The sequence below is a fragment of the Doryrhamphus excisus genome, unplaced genomic scaffold, assembly GCF_037039965.1.
Source record: "Doryrhamphus excisus strain RoL-2023G ecotype Guam unplaced genomic scaffold, RoL_Dexc_Guam_v1.1 HiC_scaffold_24, whole genome shotgun sequence".
NCBI lineage: Eukaryota > Metazoa > Chordata > Actinopteri > Syngnathiformes > Syngnathidae > Doryrhamphus > Doryrhamphus excisus.
In genome coordinates this window covers 2,058,742-2,077,270 of record NW_027621862.1, presented here as the reverse complement: position 1 = coordinate 2,077,270, position 18,529 = coordinate 2,058,742, and the positions used below count along the sequence as shown (strand labels likewise).

The window sequence follows — 18,529 nt, the reverse complement described above, 5'->3', positions numbered from 1 at the left end:
TCTTTGTATAAAAGTGATAGATGTTTTAGACTTGGGAGTCTTTTGCCTTGTAAGCGTAGCCGCGAGCTGCTGATGCCGCCATGCATTGTGTTGCCCCCGAAGCCCCACCCTCTCCCTCCCCATAGCTTGATGCCAGAAAGGTCATCTTTTAGCCTTTCATGGGGATAAAGAGTGAGCGCCCCCTCTCTCTGTGTGCTGGCTTTTTGTTGTTGTTTTTGCCAAACTACAATAGCCCATTCTGTTGCAAAGTGCTAAGGGAACAGCGCTGATAAGCGTTTGCACCTTTTCCATTGAAGCGGCGCTCTTTTCCTATGACATAAGTGCATCATTTGATGTGCTTTTATTATAATGTGCGGGGTGGTTACCATATGCACGATGGTACAGTGGTTACCTCGACACAGTCACATTTACAGCAGCCATTACCAAATGGCGAATCCATTGATTCCCAGTACATGTCCTGTTTTGAATATAGTGTTCAATTTCTATAGACCATCTCCAAATGTACTAAGAAGACACCATAACCAACAAATCCGAACTTAACGCTGCCTACTACGCATTTTCCACCATGACGGAAACAATACAAGAACCTTATACTCATCTGTTAAGAAACTACTCAACCCTCAGCCTCACGATTCTCCTCACAATATCACAATGTCAACAATATCTGGAATACATGCATGATGAGGTCAGATCTCGTCATCAGAACTTGAAAACTTCCTGTCCGCCACCCCTTAACTCCCACACAAGCACAAGTCTTATTAATGTCTTCTATGGCTCTGCTATATTGGGTAATATGAGTGTAAAGGTTACTATAGGGGTGTTATTATGTCTAGAGAGCTCTAATTATGTTTTTTTTCTATACTCCAACTATGAAAAAAGTCAGTTTATTAATATTAAATCCGATTAAATCCAAAATTAACTTATTGCGGTAGGGTTTGGAAGTAATTAAGGACGGTAAACGAGGGATTAGGGCGTAAGGTTTCCACATAAAGGTGCATGAACATGGAAAATTCTTAACAGCTACCGCATCTTTGGAAAATAAACAAATGTATGGGAAACACTGATATTTTATATATTGTGTATATCGCCAATATACTGTTATTTTAATTATTGTACTTTAAAAATCTACCACCGCGGTACTCATACCGCAGTTTGAGTGCTCAAACTATGAGAAACAAATAATGGGTTCGTTCATCTTGCAGGTTTAATTCTGACACAAGAGTGCCATGTGCGCAAAAATGCCCCCATCATCATCATCACCATCATCATCATCATCATCCACCATGATAATCCCGAAGGAATGCTGGCTAACCCGAGCTCATTAGTCAGGACTTCTGGCTCTCGTCCCGCAGCTTCTCCAGTGTTCATCTTTAGTCGTGCTTCCCTTCGCCCCTCCCTGAAGGGAAACGTAACATCACACACACCACGTTGCCGGGCTTCTTTCCTCCGAGGAGAAGAAAAGAAGCTACCCGCTGCGGAGCGTTCCACTCTTCATCTCAGAATGATGGAAGAAAGGAAAAAAGGAGAAAGGAACATGGTGGCGGTGATGATGGTGGTGGTGTTGTGTGCGGGGGGGGTTCTGTTCACAGCTCCATTGTGTCCGAGGATCTCGCTGTGCGAATGCGTGTAATCGCGTGGGAGATGATGACACTACTAGCCTGGAGAAGGACTGTCAGTTGGGGACGGGGCTGATTGATGCGCACCCCATCGAGAGAGGAGAAACTTGGATAAACGGATAGCGATGGCGGTGTGAGCTAACGTAAAAAAACACATTCCTGTCACTAATTAGGATCTATACTAATAATATACTATAATGTATACTAGTACAGTGGTATGTACTATCTGAACCTTTTGGAATTTCTCACATTTCTGCATAAAATCACCATCAAATGAATGAATGAATGAAAAAACAGTGTCTGCTTTGACTAAAACCACCCAAACATTTATAGGTTTTCATATTTTTATGAGGATAGCATGTTAATGTATACTAGTACAGTGGTATGAAAAAGTATCTGAACCTTTTGGAATTTCTCACATTTCTGCATAAAATCACCATCAAATGAATGAATGAATGAAAAAACAGTGTCTGTTTTAACTAAAACCACCCAAACATTTATAGGTTTTCATATTTTTATGAGGATATCATGTTAATGTATGCTAGTACAGTGGTATGAAAAAGTATCTGAAACTTTTGGAATTTCTCACATTTCTGCATAAAATCACCCATCAAATGAATGAATGAATGAAAAAACAGTGTCTGCTTTAACTAAAACCACCCAAACATTTATAGGGTTTCATATTTTAATGAGGATAGCATGCAAACAATGACACAAGGGGGAGGAATAAGTAACTGAACCATCACATTTAATACATGTGTAATACACATTTGTTTGCATGCTATCCTCATTAAAATATGAAAACCTATAAATGTTTGGGCGGTTTTAGTGAAAGCAGACACTGTTTTTTTCATCTGTGTGATTTTGACAAAGATTAGATCACATTTGATGGTGATTTTATGCAGAAATGTGACAAATTCCAAAAAGATTCAGATACTTTTTCCTACCACAGTACTTTCAACACCGGTTCAATTGTATGCAGCGTCCCGTATCGGAACTTATGTGTTCCGTCTGGCACTGGATGCTAACAAGTGAAGTGCTAACGTCTGGGTCATCGGAAAACTGTCCTACGGCCCAGTTTCCCCACAAGAGGGGTTCATACTATGTTTCATAATGTCACAGTACATGTTGGAATTCATGTTTCCACTTAAGGTAGCTCTTTATTAACACTAACACTTGCCCCAGCTAACCAATCTCCTCCATCCAACCTTCAACCTGTCTTCTGCATCTGTCTACCCTCAAGTCCTTCATTACCATCTTCACTGTCCAAACATTTCAGTCTGGCCTCTCTAAAATGTGATCCTGTCCATCCTGGTCACTCCCAATGTGAGCCTCAGCATCCTCATCTCTGCTACCTCCAGTTCTGCTTCCTGTTTTTGTCTCTAGACAACAACAACAACATGGCTGGTAACATCCCTACAAGCCCTACTCATGTTTTTATACGGGCTAGTTTGAGTATCCAATACCACAGCAAGCACACTGAGAGGATGCGTACATCCAAATCCAAACCTGTGGTCTTGTTGCTGCGAGGCAACACTCACATACAATCGTCTCTGTTAAATAACATTCCAGACGACTTCTTTCAGTCTAAAACAAAGCCCATTTTGTGACCCTGGAGTATAGAGCGAGTCTCACCCCCGAAATGTTGTCATGCAAGATAGGAGGGTAGCCTCGCCACCACTGTCGTGTAAACAATGAGCTGTCACTCCAAGAACCGGATTAATCTGGCGCGGAAAAGTGCAGAAAAAAAAAATGCTCGCCAAGTAAGCCTTCGAGTAAAAAATGAGGACCTCTCCTTTTTTTTTTTAACGGAGAGATCATCCTCTTCCGTCTTTGTCAGGAAAAAATCTCCAGGCGTTACGCTTCTCTTGTCCCTGCCAGCGTCAGCACTCTATCGGGACTGCCAGACGCGGGGCGCCACTGTGAGGCCGTGCCAGGCCCCGGATTTGCCGTGATGTGTCTGATGTGCTCCATCTTTTTTTTTAATTAAAAGAGGAAATGGTGTTGGAAGCAGAAGGAAGGCGCTTGGACCGAGCGAATGGATGCAGCTGTCAATTATGCTAACTCGTTTGCTCTTCGTCTCAGATTTGGTGCAAAAACTCCTTGGAGTTTAGTTTGGAAGTTTTTGCTGTAAATCTCCAACTATGTACACACAATTAACAGTATAATTAAAACTCCTCTTGGCAATGAAATCAGCGTGAAAACGTATGACAATGCAAACATCTCAGCAGTGTTTACATTCATTGTCGAGTGCTCTATGCTACTCTTTCATGTCAATGCAACAGAAACACAGCTCATGTATAACATGACTGAAGCAAAACATTATATATTGTACATAAAATAAGTAAATAATGTCATAATTCTATTAAAAACACAATATTTTTCATTATTTTGAATAGTATTCCCCCTAATTAAGGTTCCAATATTATTCCTCGGTTACTGACTGCCTGAATTTAAGGAGTTCAGAGTCAATTTCTAATAAAAACAGCTGGGATAGGCTCCAGCATAGCTCCTGTGACCCTAGAAATTGGACTGTTCAATAACTGGATAGTAAAAATAATTATTTTCAATATAGCGCCCATTTGCGTTACCAAAAATGGTTCCAATATTATTCCTCAGTTACAGACTGCCTGAAATTGGGGAGTTCAGAATCAATTTCTAATAATAACAGCTGGGATAGGCTCCAGCATACCTCCCGTAACCCTAGAAAATGGACTGTTCAATAACTGGATAGTAAAAATAATTATTTTCAAACTAACGGCCATTTGCGTTACCAAAAATGGTTCCAATATTATTCCTCAGTTTACAACTACGTGAGATTGGGGAGTTCAGAGTTCATTTGTAAGAATAACAGCTGGGATAGGCTCCAGCATACCTCCCGTGACCCTAGAAAATGGACTGTTCAATAACTGGATGGTAAAAATAATTATTTTCAAACTAGCGCCCATTTGTGTTACCAAAAATGGTTCCAATATTATTCCTCAGTTACTGACTGCCTGAGATTGGGGAGTTCAGAGTCAATTTCTAATAATAACAGCTGGGATAGGCTCCAGCATACCTCTTGTGAGGTATAACTGGATGGTAAAAATAATTATTTTCAATGTAACGCCCATTTGTGTTACCAAAAATGGTTCCAATATTATCTCTCAGTTACTGACTGCCTGAAATCGGGGAGTTCAGAGTCCATTTCGAAGAAAAACACCTGGGATAGGCTCCAGCTTAGCTCCTGTGACCCTAGAAAATGGACTGCTTAATAACTGTTCAATTATTGAATGGTAAAAATAATAATTTTCAATCTAACGCCCATTTGCGTTACCAAAAATGGTTCCAATATTATTCCTCAGTTACTGACTGCCTGAGATTGGGGAGTTCAGAGTCAATTTCTAATAATAACAGCTGGGATAGGCTCCAGCATACCTCTTGTGAGGTATAATTAGATGGTAAAAATAATAATTTTCAATCTAATGCCCATTTGCGTAACCAAAAATGGTTCCCTCTGATGAACAAAGCAAATAACGGTTTGTGTTTCTTACATTACCATACTTTTTCAGATAAGTTTTCTCTTTGAAAGTCGAGTTTGTCGAGGATTTCTTAAGTTCGGCGTCGTTTTAAGTAACACACCATCAGCTCCGCCGTGACCCGAAGTCATTGAACGACGGGGCCTGGTGTGTCTACTCGCTAGACACACCAGGGGGAGCGCTCGCTTCTCTAGTTCCAGTTCTCCAGTTCCCTCGCATTTCTGGCGGTGTGTTTTGTGCCCCCGAGCTTGAAAGGTTTAAAAGAGCAACTTTCCACCCTGTAAACCAGGTTCCTTTCAAACGAGTCACGCTGTTTACTGACACATGACAAAAAAAGAAAATAAAAAAAAGTTCAAGACATCCCTCCTCTCTCATCTGTCTGCTTACAAGAGTGTGAGCTCACCTCAGAGCCTGGCCCCTTGGTCCTCCAGAGCCCCCTCCCCCGGAACAAACAAAGTCGGGGGGGGGGGGGGGGGGGGGGGCTCCCTCCCCAACTTGCCTTTCAGCGCTCGGCACATCTCTAATCACATGTGACGCCCTTGTTCGCATCTTCAAATTTGTCATCAAAGCAAATGTGTTCTGACAAGAGCGAGTGACAAGTGCACCAGAGGAGAGGCAGCAAATCAGCGCTTTTTTCGTACTGCATATCAATTATTGATCATGATACACCACCACCCCGCCCCCGCTGCAGCCCCGGCAAGTAGACACCTTGTGATAACGAAATACATCAATTTAAAAAATAAATAATCAAGTGGGCGCCATTGTTGCAAAGCTTTAGCCCACTCTGATTGACTGCCTGCACATTTTTGCAGCTTGACAATGAAAGCAGGCCTCGTCTTGTTGCCAGAGGCCACTTGCAATTTATTTAGAGAACCATCCCAGCAGGTAGCAACACCCGTCTTAATGACATACACCTCTATACTAAATAGGAATTACCGGGAAAATAGATTCTACAGGCAGAAGATAGTGAACCAGGTTAGCCATTAAATGAATTAGATACTTCAAAGCTGTGACCTTTTGCATCTGAAAATAGAATAGAAAGGAACATTTGAACAATCCAATACAAAACCTCAATCAAATATTGAGCAATTCTTCACAGAGATAAATAAGTAAATAGATATACAATCTTTCGCCATAACATGAGGAACGCTTGAAGAATCGAATCAGATCCAACGCAAAACAACCAAGTACCAGTTCTTGACAATGGCAATAAAACCATTGATTTGGGAAAATTGATTGGGAAGACAAAATTGAGCAATTCTTCATAAAGTACTGTAACTAAATATGCAATGATCGGTCACATAACATGATGAGTTCTTGCACAATCTGACGAGATTATTAAACAATGGCAGTACAAAAGCTCAGTCAAGAAGATCCATCCATATTCTAACGCTTAGAAGATGCAGTAGCTGCAAAAATGTCATTGAAAAAATTCAAAATTCAATACAAAAACTCAATCAAAAATCAAGCCATTCCTGACAAACATAACGAATTCATTATTGGCGACTGCCCTCAGGTCGTACAATAAGGAAAACTACAACCAAAATAAATCCACTGTATATATAACTATATATGTATATATACGCACACATAGTAAATATTACAGTTTGTATTTATTCCGCCCCTCCTTGCAGCGTTCTTTCAAGAATAAAGTCAAAGTGTGAATTGTGCACTCCGTTGCGGCACAGCAGGCACCATTGAGAGGCTGCGTATAAAATAAAAGCGGTGCATTAAGTTAGTTCAAGTGATCACATTAGGAGGCGTTCTAACGGGAGATGGCCCGTTTGAAACCAAGAGCTTCTGACTGTGGAGGCAGCTGTTCACTCGCTCAAAGGAGGAGAAGAAAGAAAGAAAAAACTGAACAAGTGAATTCATTAAGGGTCATATAAATGGAAGAAGAAAAAAATGGAGTTCAACTTTTTAGCCCTGGACCAGAAGAATTGACTTTTCTTGATTTTGGCCTTTCATTTTTTTTTAGTTGTACAAACATGAAAAATATGTTGCAAGAAAATGTGTATTATTTGCTAGATTTTTTTAATGAAATTATTATTTATTATTACTCATTATTTATTTATTCTTACTTATTATTATTTAATTTAATTACTATTATTTAAATTAAATAGTATATGTACATTTTATATTTAAATAAAATATTTAAAGAATAATATAGACTCATGTATTATCATAGCAATGGAATATATTTATTTAATGTAGCAATAAACAGATATTTATTTTTTAATAAAAATTACTATTATTATTATTAGAACATATTAAATTGTATTTATAAGCACCTTTCAAAAGACTCAGAAACATTAAAATAGTTTTTAAACAATTTTATAAAAAAGTAGTAGAAGGTGAAAAAAAAAATAACCACAATTAATAATGTATAATAATAATAATAATAACATAAACACCAACTATACCGTTCAATAAGCCAGTTAATTCTGTAGGTTCATTATTTTGTACTTTCCTTTTTTTAGTTGTCCTTGTTTTGAAATAGTTAATTCCAAGCTAAAAAATCATAAACGATATGTCTTTATTTCTTCTGCCTTATTCCTATCAAATCATACCATCCACTAGAGGGCACTATAAGCCAAAAAAATTGGCTTCCAGAGATTTCCCCATTATTTTTTTTATTGCTTTATACAACAGCCAGCTTTGGATGTGCATTGTTTGCTTGCATCTAAACATTTGTAACACGTAAGAGCTATGTGTATGCGTGCTATCGTTTTAGCCAGGAAGTGCTTAAAACGTAAACAAACAAACCAAAAAAAAAAAAAAAAAAAAACACTCCTGATGTGACCCGAGTCCCTCGACACGCTGCTACTTTCAAACCAAAACATAAAGTGCACAAATTGTGGCTTTTGGAGTGTTTTCAAGCCGCTGTGTGTGTGTTTTTTTTTTTTTTTGGACAGGGCCTTAGAGACGACGGTAAATGGAGGTGTTCTGTGGCTTGCATTTGAACTCCACTTTGAATCCGTAAACATTATATTTGTCATGTTTCTGTTGTTCCTTTCTGACTGTTATGATTTTAAACTATGAATATCAACTGGAGATGTTTCCGAAAGAAGAAGAATGGTCAGAAATACCATCAACCAGAATTTAGACCCTCATAGGAAGCCTTTATTTCTGCAAAAGGACGCTCTACTAAATATTGATGTCATTTTTTTTTTGCCCAAATGTTAGCAGCTGCCTACTTTTGTTGAAATAATTATTGCACACTTTCTGTAAATTCTATAAACTTCATTTTGCTATATGATATATTTAACTGATCCCAACAACGGCTGATTTATCAAGGAAAATCTTGAAAATTACCAGGGGTGCCCAAATGTATATGAAACAGGACAGGATGACTGGGGGACAAAAGGGGAAGAAGAAAAGGGAGAACGAGAGAATAAAATAGCAGGTCCAAAATTCTTCTCCAATTGGCGGGGGGGGGGGGGGGGGGGGGGGGACAGTGTGTAAAATACAGCCACATAGGCACACTTTACAACCTAGGAATTAGAAACTTACCCACAGGAGGGTGAAAAGGGGGTGGAGGTTTTCCAGCACCCTTCCTGTCAGCACTGTGTTGGGGGGGCTAAAGCAGTGAAGACGAGGGGGTGGGGGGGTTTCCATATGTGTGATGCTAAGAGTCCACTGCGCCGGCGCCAGTTGGTGCCAGTTCACGCCAATGCAATTTGTTGTGGCGCCTAGTGTCACCAATAAGGTGCCTAGTGGCGTGCAGTGGCTCCAACTGCCTCCCGACTGTCTCGTGGTGGCCCGTAATGTCGGCAAAAATTGAGTTTGGCGGGCAAGAAAATTTCAAAATCTTTGTCGCGTTAATTGCTTGATGCAAGTGGAACCAAATGTCACAAACAATCCGGCTATTGGAATCTACTGGAATGTAATGGCGCGAGCCAAGTTGCGCCAATGATGCTAGGGGTACATTGGTGCCAGTTGGTGCCAGTTTGCGCCAAAGATTATATGATTGGTGTGCTGTGGCGACATGCTAAGCGAACATTAATTTGGCGCCACAGCGAGCCACTACGCGCCAATCATATAATCTTTGGCGCAAACTGGCACCAACTGGCACCAATGGACCCCTAGCATCATTGGCGCAACTTGGCTCACGCCATTACATTCCAGTAGATTCCAATAGCCGGATTGTTTGTGACATTTGGTTCCACTTGCATCAAGCAATTAACGCGACTAACTGGCGATTAACTGGCGTCGGCCCAGTGGACTTGCATGTACGTGTGTGTAGACCTGAGGAAGTTGATCCCAGTGCTTCAGTTTGCAGGACGACATCTCGATACCAGAGCAGCTGCCATGGAGACGACCGTTTCCTGCTGCCTCGGCCCACTGGAGTCACTGCGACAAAACAGAAACCGCTATGATGACGACTGAACAAATCCAGACAGAGTCAACAATCAACAGGTCTGTGAAAGAAGAAGGGGGGAGGAATCCCAAGTACTGCACTGTAGCAATCTTCTGGAGGAGATGTTCTGGCAGTGAACTTGATGGGGGTTCAATGCCGAGTCGTCATGTTCTAATAGACTTGTGATACATTATCATGGTTCTGAATTGGTAGATGTTTTCGATGTCTTCAATAGGAAGAATCGTCAGTCACATGACCAACCTCTTCCCCCAACTGTCCATCGCATAACCTGTGGTTAACGTTCATAGCAAAAATAACTAGCCTCACTTTTTGCACACTTTTGTTTGGAGCTTGGATTGGAAAATTTACTGCAAGTCTGCAAATTTCGAAAATTGTTGCATCAACGTAGCCTCGCTCTTCTATAGCAAGAATAGCTAGCTTCACTTTTTAATTTAAGTGGGATTTATGACGCTAGCCTACATTTTGTAAGTACAGTAAACCTCGGATATATCGGACTCGGATATATCGGAAATTCGCTCACAACGGACAGATAAAAAAGAACCGATTTTTCTGTAATGCATTTCCAATAAAAATTCATTGCATATATCGGATTTTTTATAACGGATTTCGCCTATTTCGGACAAAATCTCCAGTCCCGTTCCAATGCATTTCCATTAAATTTCCCTCGCATATATCGGATGGCCGCATCGTGGCGCTTCGATTCGCCGAATCGTGACAGGCCGCTATATGATGTCATTTGCGCGTCCAGGTACATTGGAAACATAGTCAAGGAAGTGCCTTTTTATAATGGATAAAATCCGATTTACGCATATACCGGATATAATATGCTAATAATAATATGCTAATAATAATATGCTAATAATAATATGCTAATAATAATATGCTAATAATAATTATATGCGTAAAACGGACATTTTCCGGTATACGCATATAACGGATTTCGCTTATATCGGACAAAACCAGTGGGAACAATTGAATCCGATATATCCGAGGTTTACTGTATAACTTCCATAAATTGTCGTCCATTCAAAATATTTGGTTTCAATCACATTTTGAAAGAATTTTGGAAAATATACGGTTTTGCGAAAAAAGTTGGCGATTTTTTACTGTAGCAACAACATAGCCTCAAACTTCTACAGCAAGAATAATTAGCCTTTAAGGGTGTAACGATTTTAATATTGATTTGATTCGTATACAATACAATTTGAGGAGGATATTGGTTCATTAAAAAAAGATTCGATCCAAAACGATTCGGTCAAGAATTCAACCAGTCAAATCAAATCTGTGATAAATTCTATCTGATTTAATAGACTGCAAAACCGGATTTTCGAACCATGTGTTGAACCAAAAAAGATCGGATTTCATGTGGTTCCACGAAAAAGTCACACGTTTTTTTTTCCCCACTGTTGTATCAACATAGCCTTGGTCTTCTATAGCAAGAATGACTTGTCAATTATTGGGATTTGACGGCAAACATCTCCCATTTAATGCATTGCTCTAAAAGCGCCAAAAAGCATTGACACATTCCTATTGGGAATGATTGCAAAAGGTAATGCTCGATGGAATCAAGCATGTAATTAACATCCCTGTTTTACGTCTTCAAGGTGCACTGGTGATGATGTGAGCGAGGCCTCCGAGGATTAGCTCCACTTCTTCCCCCTCTGGAAGACCGGCAGCCGCAGTAGCGTCTCCACTCGTGGGAGCAAAATTAAAAAACCATGACACACCAAAGGGAGAAATCTAATTCCCATCATCAAGACCCACATTCTTTGGCTTTTTTTTTTTTTTTTTTTTTTTTTTTTTAAAGCTTTTAAACTTCTTGGATTCCTCCTCCCTGCCCGCGACGCTGTTTTGTGTTTTGTAGTTTGTTTTTCGCAGCCTCCTCTGGCTGTCGCCGCCGAGCGCTACAGCCACTTTCAAAAGCTTGCCTGTCACGCTCCGCCTTTGAGGCCGCTTTGAAATTTTAACGTACATGTTGTCAGACGTGATTGACAGGTCCGTCCCACAGCAACGCCGGGCTCTGCAGGCAGGCTGTCTTTTTGTTGGAGAAGAGATGCAACAAAGGCTGTGGAAGAAGCCGGAGAAGAAAAAACACACATAAATAAGTCAAACTAAACTGTCGTTTTATCGCCTTTTCTGCATAAATGAGATTCATGTTAAGGTCGTCATGTTTAGAACCTCAACGGGACACCAAAGGCAGCACGGCAAGACAGCTGCTGGACGTCCTTATCAGTTAAACCCCCCACAAAAATGACGTAGCATTCAATTTTAAAGGTGAGGTTTGCTGTCGTCACACTGGTAATAATATACAGTCTTTAAATTAATTGTATGAATAACAATAAAAGTGGATTGTATTGTATTATATGTCCCTATTATAAATATAATGTGATTAATTCAATACATATAATATAAATAATTAAATTAAAAATATACTATTAAATATTTGTGTAATATTTTATTATTATAAAATATTTTAAAAATATATTTTAAAGAAAAATATTGTAAAACCACTTACTTTAGAGGTTTAAAAGGTACATAACAATAAGTTAAGTGCACTTCTCGCCTTTGAATTTTCATATTCATATTTCATTTTCATTACTTGCGCTGTTTTACTCCTGTACTGGGACTTGAACATCGGTTCTAAGACACTTTAACAGACATACTACCCAATACTACCCAAAAGACGCCCAAGTATGCTATCTGGTGTATTACTAATGTACATTAATATACATTTATTCTATATATGATCACATCGCACTGTTACCATAAACAAAACTGATTTAGTTAATAGTTTAATTGCAGCAAACTAACCGGCAAGAGTAAACTGGGAGGTATGCCAGCAAAGTAGGCATAGATCAGGGATGTCCAATGTCGCCCGCCGCACATTCTAAAAATATAATTTAACAACTAAAAAAAATAAATAAAATAACAGCAAAAATGAAAAAAAAAAAAGAAAATTTACAAGAACAAAATCAAAATATTAAAAAGAAGTAATGTCACCCCAAGAAATCATTTTCACGAGGAATATGAAGAATGGAATATTACAAGGAAAAACAACATCATTTTTACTAAAATGATGTTAAAATATGAAATAAAAGTTGTAATTGTAATATCAGAAAAACAAACTATTATCATAGGAAACGTGAATTCAATATCGAGCAAGATATACGAGCAAGACCTTCAAATTTGTGCTTGACTGAATGGCTAAAAGCTAGCATCACATGCTAGCTAGCATGAGAAGCTAGCCGACTTCAACCCAGTCAAAAGAGCCCTTTGAAAAGCACAACAAAGTCGACCTATGTCAAATTTTTATGTTGATAATTATCGGTCGCGATAATTATCCGACATCTTTAACAAAAACGGACCAGTGCCGTAGGAGAAAACCCAGTAACAAATTCTAGCTAGCTAGCTAGCTAGCTAGCCATGGGCTTGTGTGTGTGTGTGTGTGTGTGTGTGAAATGCCATTGTAGTATTCTCTACTGCAAACCAATTTCCCTTGTATTGCCATTTAAGTTTCAAAGTATACTATCTATAATTTTTTCCTGAATTCTGAACTCTCAGAACGGACAAAATCCAATCCACACAGCAGGAGGTGAGTTTCTAAGACCGTGCTGATCCAATTTAGCCTTGGCGGAGGTCACTGTCGGATTGGCTTTGTTTTAAGAGGTGCTTCCATGGCTGGGAGAGGTAGGAAGAAGTGCTGCACTGATGAAAGGATGACTTCTACCGTGTGACTGAAAGGTTAGTCCTTTGCTGCTAGAAAAGACAACATGTCTGCACTTTGATAACCGCTTGACATTTGACAGACTTTTTTTTTTTTTTTTTTTTTTAAAGACTACTCACATCGTTTTTTTTCCCCCTTTAAAATAACTGCCTTCAGGAAGCAGGAGCACTTTTGCACATTTGTTTTTGCTCCAGCTATCAGATACAACATTGCAGTGTAGACCTATGTAGCGGTTTGTTCCTGTCTACTGTTTGTTGACATGAAATAACACCTCATATTGACATGTTAGACATAAATAAGATAACATAGACTCACACAATAGCAGCTTTTTGTGTACGTTGTACTTCCAGCGTGCTGTAAACGACTTTACTCTCGTATTCCCTAAGATAGGAAACAAAATATGAGTAAATTAGCCATGTACAACGTAAATAAAACACTTGCTCAAGCAGCGTGACAGTCACTTCCGCATTGTCTCTGGACGGCCATGAGATACATTCAGGGACACTTCGAACATCACAACAACGTCTTTATTATGCGTGCATGTATAGTGTAAATAAATATAAATACATAGAAAAAACATTACATGGATATTCTCACTTTGTTACTCTTCATGCGGAAGTACACTTTGTACTGAATTTAAGTATAATCCCAGAAAATACACTCAAAATACATCTTAAATGATGTGGTGTCTTTGAACACAACCCCTCAGTGCTAGTAATGACGCTGTTAAGTGCAATTGGAATGTTCTGCTAGTTTTAGCTTGATTTAAATTTTCAGTTCAATACATATAAATATATATATATAAATATATATCATGGTGTAATGTTATTTATGTTTCTTTCAATAAAATTCTGTCAAAATAGGCATATTTCAGACATAGTGGCATGATGAATTAATTTGAAAACCATCTACTGATTATTTCTAAATAATCAGTAGAGCCACTGACAAAAGTTTCTGCCTATTTCGGCCTAACTCCTACATCAGCGAGGCCTCATGTCCGCCTTTCTGTGATGCCAAAATGTACCTCTGCGTTTTTTTATTGTCAGTGGGGCATTGTCGCTCTCTGCCATGTTGGAGCTTCTCCACGTCTTCTACTCTACACCATGTTATCTTGAGGGGGGGAGGCAACAAAGCCACCACCGGTTACATAATTGATGTCAGCCGTATTCAAATACAATTTATCACATTGTCAATCATGCGGCGTGCCGTGCACCGATAACGTTATAAATTAATAAAGTCCCGCTGTCGTGGGAGTGCGTGAATGAGCGTGTTTAGTCATTCTGTTTGACAACACAAGGAAGAGGGCCGCTATTCCGCTGGGTGGGAGTCAAATTTCACACTTTCACAGATATTGTTCTCTTTCCTACCGATGTTTAAAAGATGGAAGTCTTGCTCTGGAAGGGAAACTGTACTGACAGAGGAAGGAACTTTTGTTTGGGCACAAGCCAGGAGAACATTCTCTCAAGGAGGAAAACACAGAATGTGAGGGAACACAGATGGAATAATTCTCGTCATTATTTCATTGAGTGTATCCGAAAACAACATGTGCTAAAAGAATGTCCATTTAATAAAGCACATTTACTAGCTTTACAGATGCCATCTCTCAGTCTGGACTGCATATACTGTACCAACCTCCCAACCAACAGGGGGTAGCATATTACCCCTGTTCAATACCTAAAGTGAGCTGTGGCTGAAAACTACATTTGGATATTTTTATTTTGTTTATATACAAGGTCTGTTAAATGATTTACAATTTTAATCACAGTATTTAAATTGATTAATCATGAATACCCACTATTTGCAACGACTGTATGTCTGAAATTTGTACCGTATTTAATGAACAGATATATATTACAAGATATATATTACATATTTATATATTACAGCTCCAAATTTACAGAAAATTTAAATCAGGCTAAAAGATACCACACAAAACAAGCAAAAGACCTGTCTCTTTAACAGTAGCACAACATTTGAATCACACTTTAAACCGTGTTATTATGGACACAAGGGGTTGCATTCAAAGACATCACGTAATTTAAGCTACATGTACTTGTTATTAGTTTATTAACCAGCATACTGTACTTAAATTTAACAAATTGTACACCCGAATTAAGAGTTACGAATAGTTAAGAGTTGAGAATATATACTTCATCTTTTTTCTTTATCTTCGTACTTATTTAAATACACAGACGCCCCTTTATGTGAAGTTTGGAGTGTCCCTGAATGAATCTCTTGCAATGAGAATGCGGAAGTGTCGTTCCCAGCATGAAGGGTCGAGGGACCGTGCGTGAGTTGGAAATACATTCACTACACGGTGTTGGAAATGTACTGCAGTTGATATGTTCAGGTCAAAATCAAGTTATAAAAGAGTGTCAGACTGTGTGTGACTGTGTGGGGACGCGCTTCAAAGCACAGTGGAGAACCACCATAACAGAGGCGTGCTTGCTCTGGTGCGCATGCGTTCCAATTTTTGGTACAGGAGGATCACAGGACCACCAAAGAATAGCGAAAAAACGTGAGTATTTATAAAAATAAAAATGTATCGTTGACATACTGAATCACGGCTCCACTGTAATAAGAAGTTTATTTTTGTATGGCCGGTATATTTAACTTTCCGCACGAACTATACACTTTTTAAATGTCATTTTTTTACAGGCAATGATTGGGGCCACCTGTGTATAATCACGTCATCATCCCATACAAATGTATTATTATCATTTTTCTCTTGTTTTACCAAACAAATTTACAATGAAATCAAACTATTGTGTAATCTAATTAAATGCATGCAGTAAAATGACATTTAAAAAATACATTTAGCAAGAAAAAGTTTTTTTTTATTTTTTTAGTTAATGTAATATGTATGTATGTATACATGTATGTACCCCTTCTCTCACACAAACACAGCTGGGATAGGCTCCAGCATACCCTCGACCCTAGTGAGGATAAGCGCCATAGAAAACGGATAATGGATGGATAATAATATTTTAATATACTGTATGTATATATAAATTATTTTAAAAATAATACACTTTTTGATGTGTATTAATTCTAAGCTTTTGCGGGCCGCATAAAACAATATGGCCCCTGGACCTAATAGTTAAGAGTGACTGCTGATTTAGCTACCGTAATGCCCCGAGTAGAGGTGCAACCAAATCTCCTGGCTTTCTCCGGCTACCTCTATTAATCACACACACACACACACACACACACAAATGGAACGTCGACCATTCTGCACCTGTTCTTTGCTTCTTTGCACGCTTACAGAGCAGCGACTCTCCCCGAACGCTTGAACATGTGAGGCGGGTGCTGAATGCCTGATTAAAAAGGAGACAGCGGCGCGCAGACTTCTCCGATGATTTGGCGCTCTTGAAGTCAGCCAGCCAGCCAGCCAGGTGTCGAGTGTTTGCGAGAGATGATATCGTTTGAAAGAACTTGAGAGACGGGGAGGAGAGACACTCGCGAGAACAATGCGGATAAACAAGTCCTCACATCTCGAAACGGAAGTCTTAAAAGTCTCCTTTTAAACTGGAGACGTGCCTGCCGCTCATTAGCATGGAGAGCATGTGTTTGCGGCGGCAGACTTAGCGCCATATGCACTTTTTCTGCGCTGGCTGAGGCCTAACATCTTTTTTTTTTTTTTTTTTTAATCTGACCTTGCTGTCTTTGCGGCAGGTATGCTCATCCCTTCTTCCACCTTGGTGCTTCACGCTCACAGCCCCAATGAAGGATCTACGCGGAGGAGATGCTCCACTTCCTACAGCCCGGCCTCCGTTTGTGTGATCTCGCCGTGTGTTGTGTAACACTTTTCTTTTTTTATTTTTCTAAATCCCTCTCCTTCTGTGAGTTGCATTCGGTATTGACTGTTTATGCTTTTTAGTGTTGTGGAAAAAGGCCCCGGGCTTGCGGATGGGTGGTGGTGGTGGAAGGAGGGGCTCTTCTTGACACACTTACGCCCCCGTAGTGAACTCTAGCTCCCAGCACTCTTGCAAACGCACAAAACCTTCGTCTTTTCTTCTTCTTGTACGAAACACCCCATCCAAAGATCACCTTATGGAAGATTAAGATGCACAACCACCCTCCTTGTCTTTGCATCAAAGTGCCATCCCGCGAGGGCTGTTAGAGGGCGCCACAGAGTCACCGAGGCCTCGGTCCAAGTTGCCAGGGAACAAACGAGATCGCTCCGTGGTGGTTTTTCTGCGAGTCGGCCCGCTTTCAGATCCCTCTTCTTGACTCATCCTTGTCTCTTTTCCACAAATCGATGCGCTCCGGTGCCGCCTGTGATGAACAACCGCTGCGTTTAATGTGACTTCGGCGGGCTCTTTGGCGGCTGATGTCTCACTGCTCGTTTTATTTGATTGCCAGAATACATTTCCTCCTCGGTGGAGGCTGCTTTCTTCTCACGAGTGAGGCCACACCGGGCGGCCATGTTTGACAGCTGTAGGCAAGCGCGGGTCAGCCAAGAAGTCCTGAAGGCGCGGTGAGAGAAGCGGGATCTTGGCCCGGCTTTGTTGCAGCGGCTAATGCGGAGCGACAGTTTGCAACTCGCAGAGAGGCCCGAGCGCTACACTTCAGTTTTGGAATAGTAAAACTTCAGCGAGTTTGATTCCAGCGTGAGCGGATAGCTGTTCAACGCATCCTACCGATAAATTGATCAAAGAATAAGACCTGCCATCGCAATTTTCTCTTGCTGTTTTTCCATAGACTGCAGGCCAAGAAGAACCAATTAACAGACTGTAGTGCTTAGTTCTGCCCTTTTGGAATATAAAAATGTATATGGCATAGATCACGTATATAGATCACGTCGTATAACAAACAAATGCAAATCAGACTGAACCAATTACTGGCCTTGTCTAACATAAAAACGACTAGAAGAAATTGACATTTATCATAGTCTAAAACCACAAAGCTGTAATCTTTTTAATGATTTTGAATTTTTTATGATGCTGCCTACTGTATTAGTCAAGAAAACAATCAGGTTCCAATGCATAGGTCGTCTAAAATAACGAGACTGAATAAAAAAGACAAGCTATCCAACGATCAAAGTTAGTTAGACACCATTTTTGGTTCATGTTGAGATCTCAAGTCCTGGCACGAACACACCAAATTGAACATAACCCAACTAAAAATGTGACCTGTGACAGTGCAATCTCAAAAAAACAACACTAAATTTGAAGAATAACGTACGATGAACACAAAGTCGTCGTTTACACACCATCAATTCCAGACTATAAACAATGATGCTAATGCTAATTTATGGCTAAAAGAACTCCAGGTCAACCACAAACTA

The 18,529-nt window shown here is 39.7% G+C and overlaps 1 protein-coding gene across 3 annotated transcripts in view; it reads right to left on the bottom strand.

Moving 5' to 3' along the window:
- Positions 1 to 18,529, bottom strand: part of crygmxl2 (crystallin, gamma MX, like 2) — a 55,630-nt gene that overhangs the window by 4,597 nt on the left and 32,504 nt on the right. The window contains exons 3-5 of one of the 3 annotated variants that reach the window (XM_078788815.1): positions 13,555 to 13,620; positions 11,488 to 11,580; positions 9,383 to 9,487 (exon numbers count right to left, since the gene is read on the bottom strand). In XM_078788815.1, the coding sequence (XP_078644941.1) occupies positions 9,383 to 9,487; positions 11,488 to 11,580; positions 13,555 to 13,620 (264 nt within the window). Of the gene's footprint in view, positions 1 to 9,382; positions 9,488 to 11,487; positions 11,581 to 13,554; positions 13,621 to 18,529 lie in introns of those variants that run through there. The other 2 variants (XM_058061124.2, XM_058061127.2) reach the window with 2 other exon arrangements.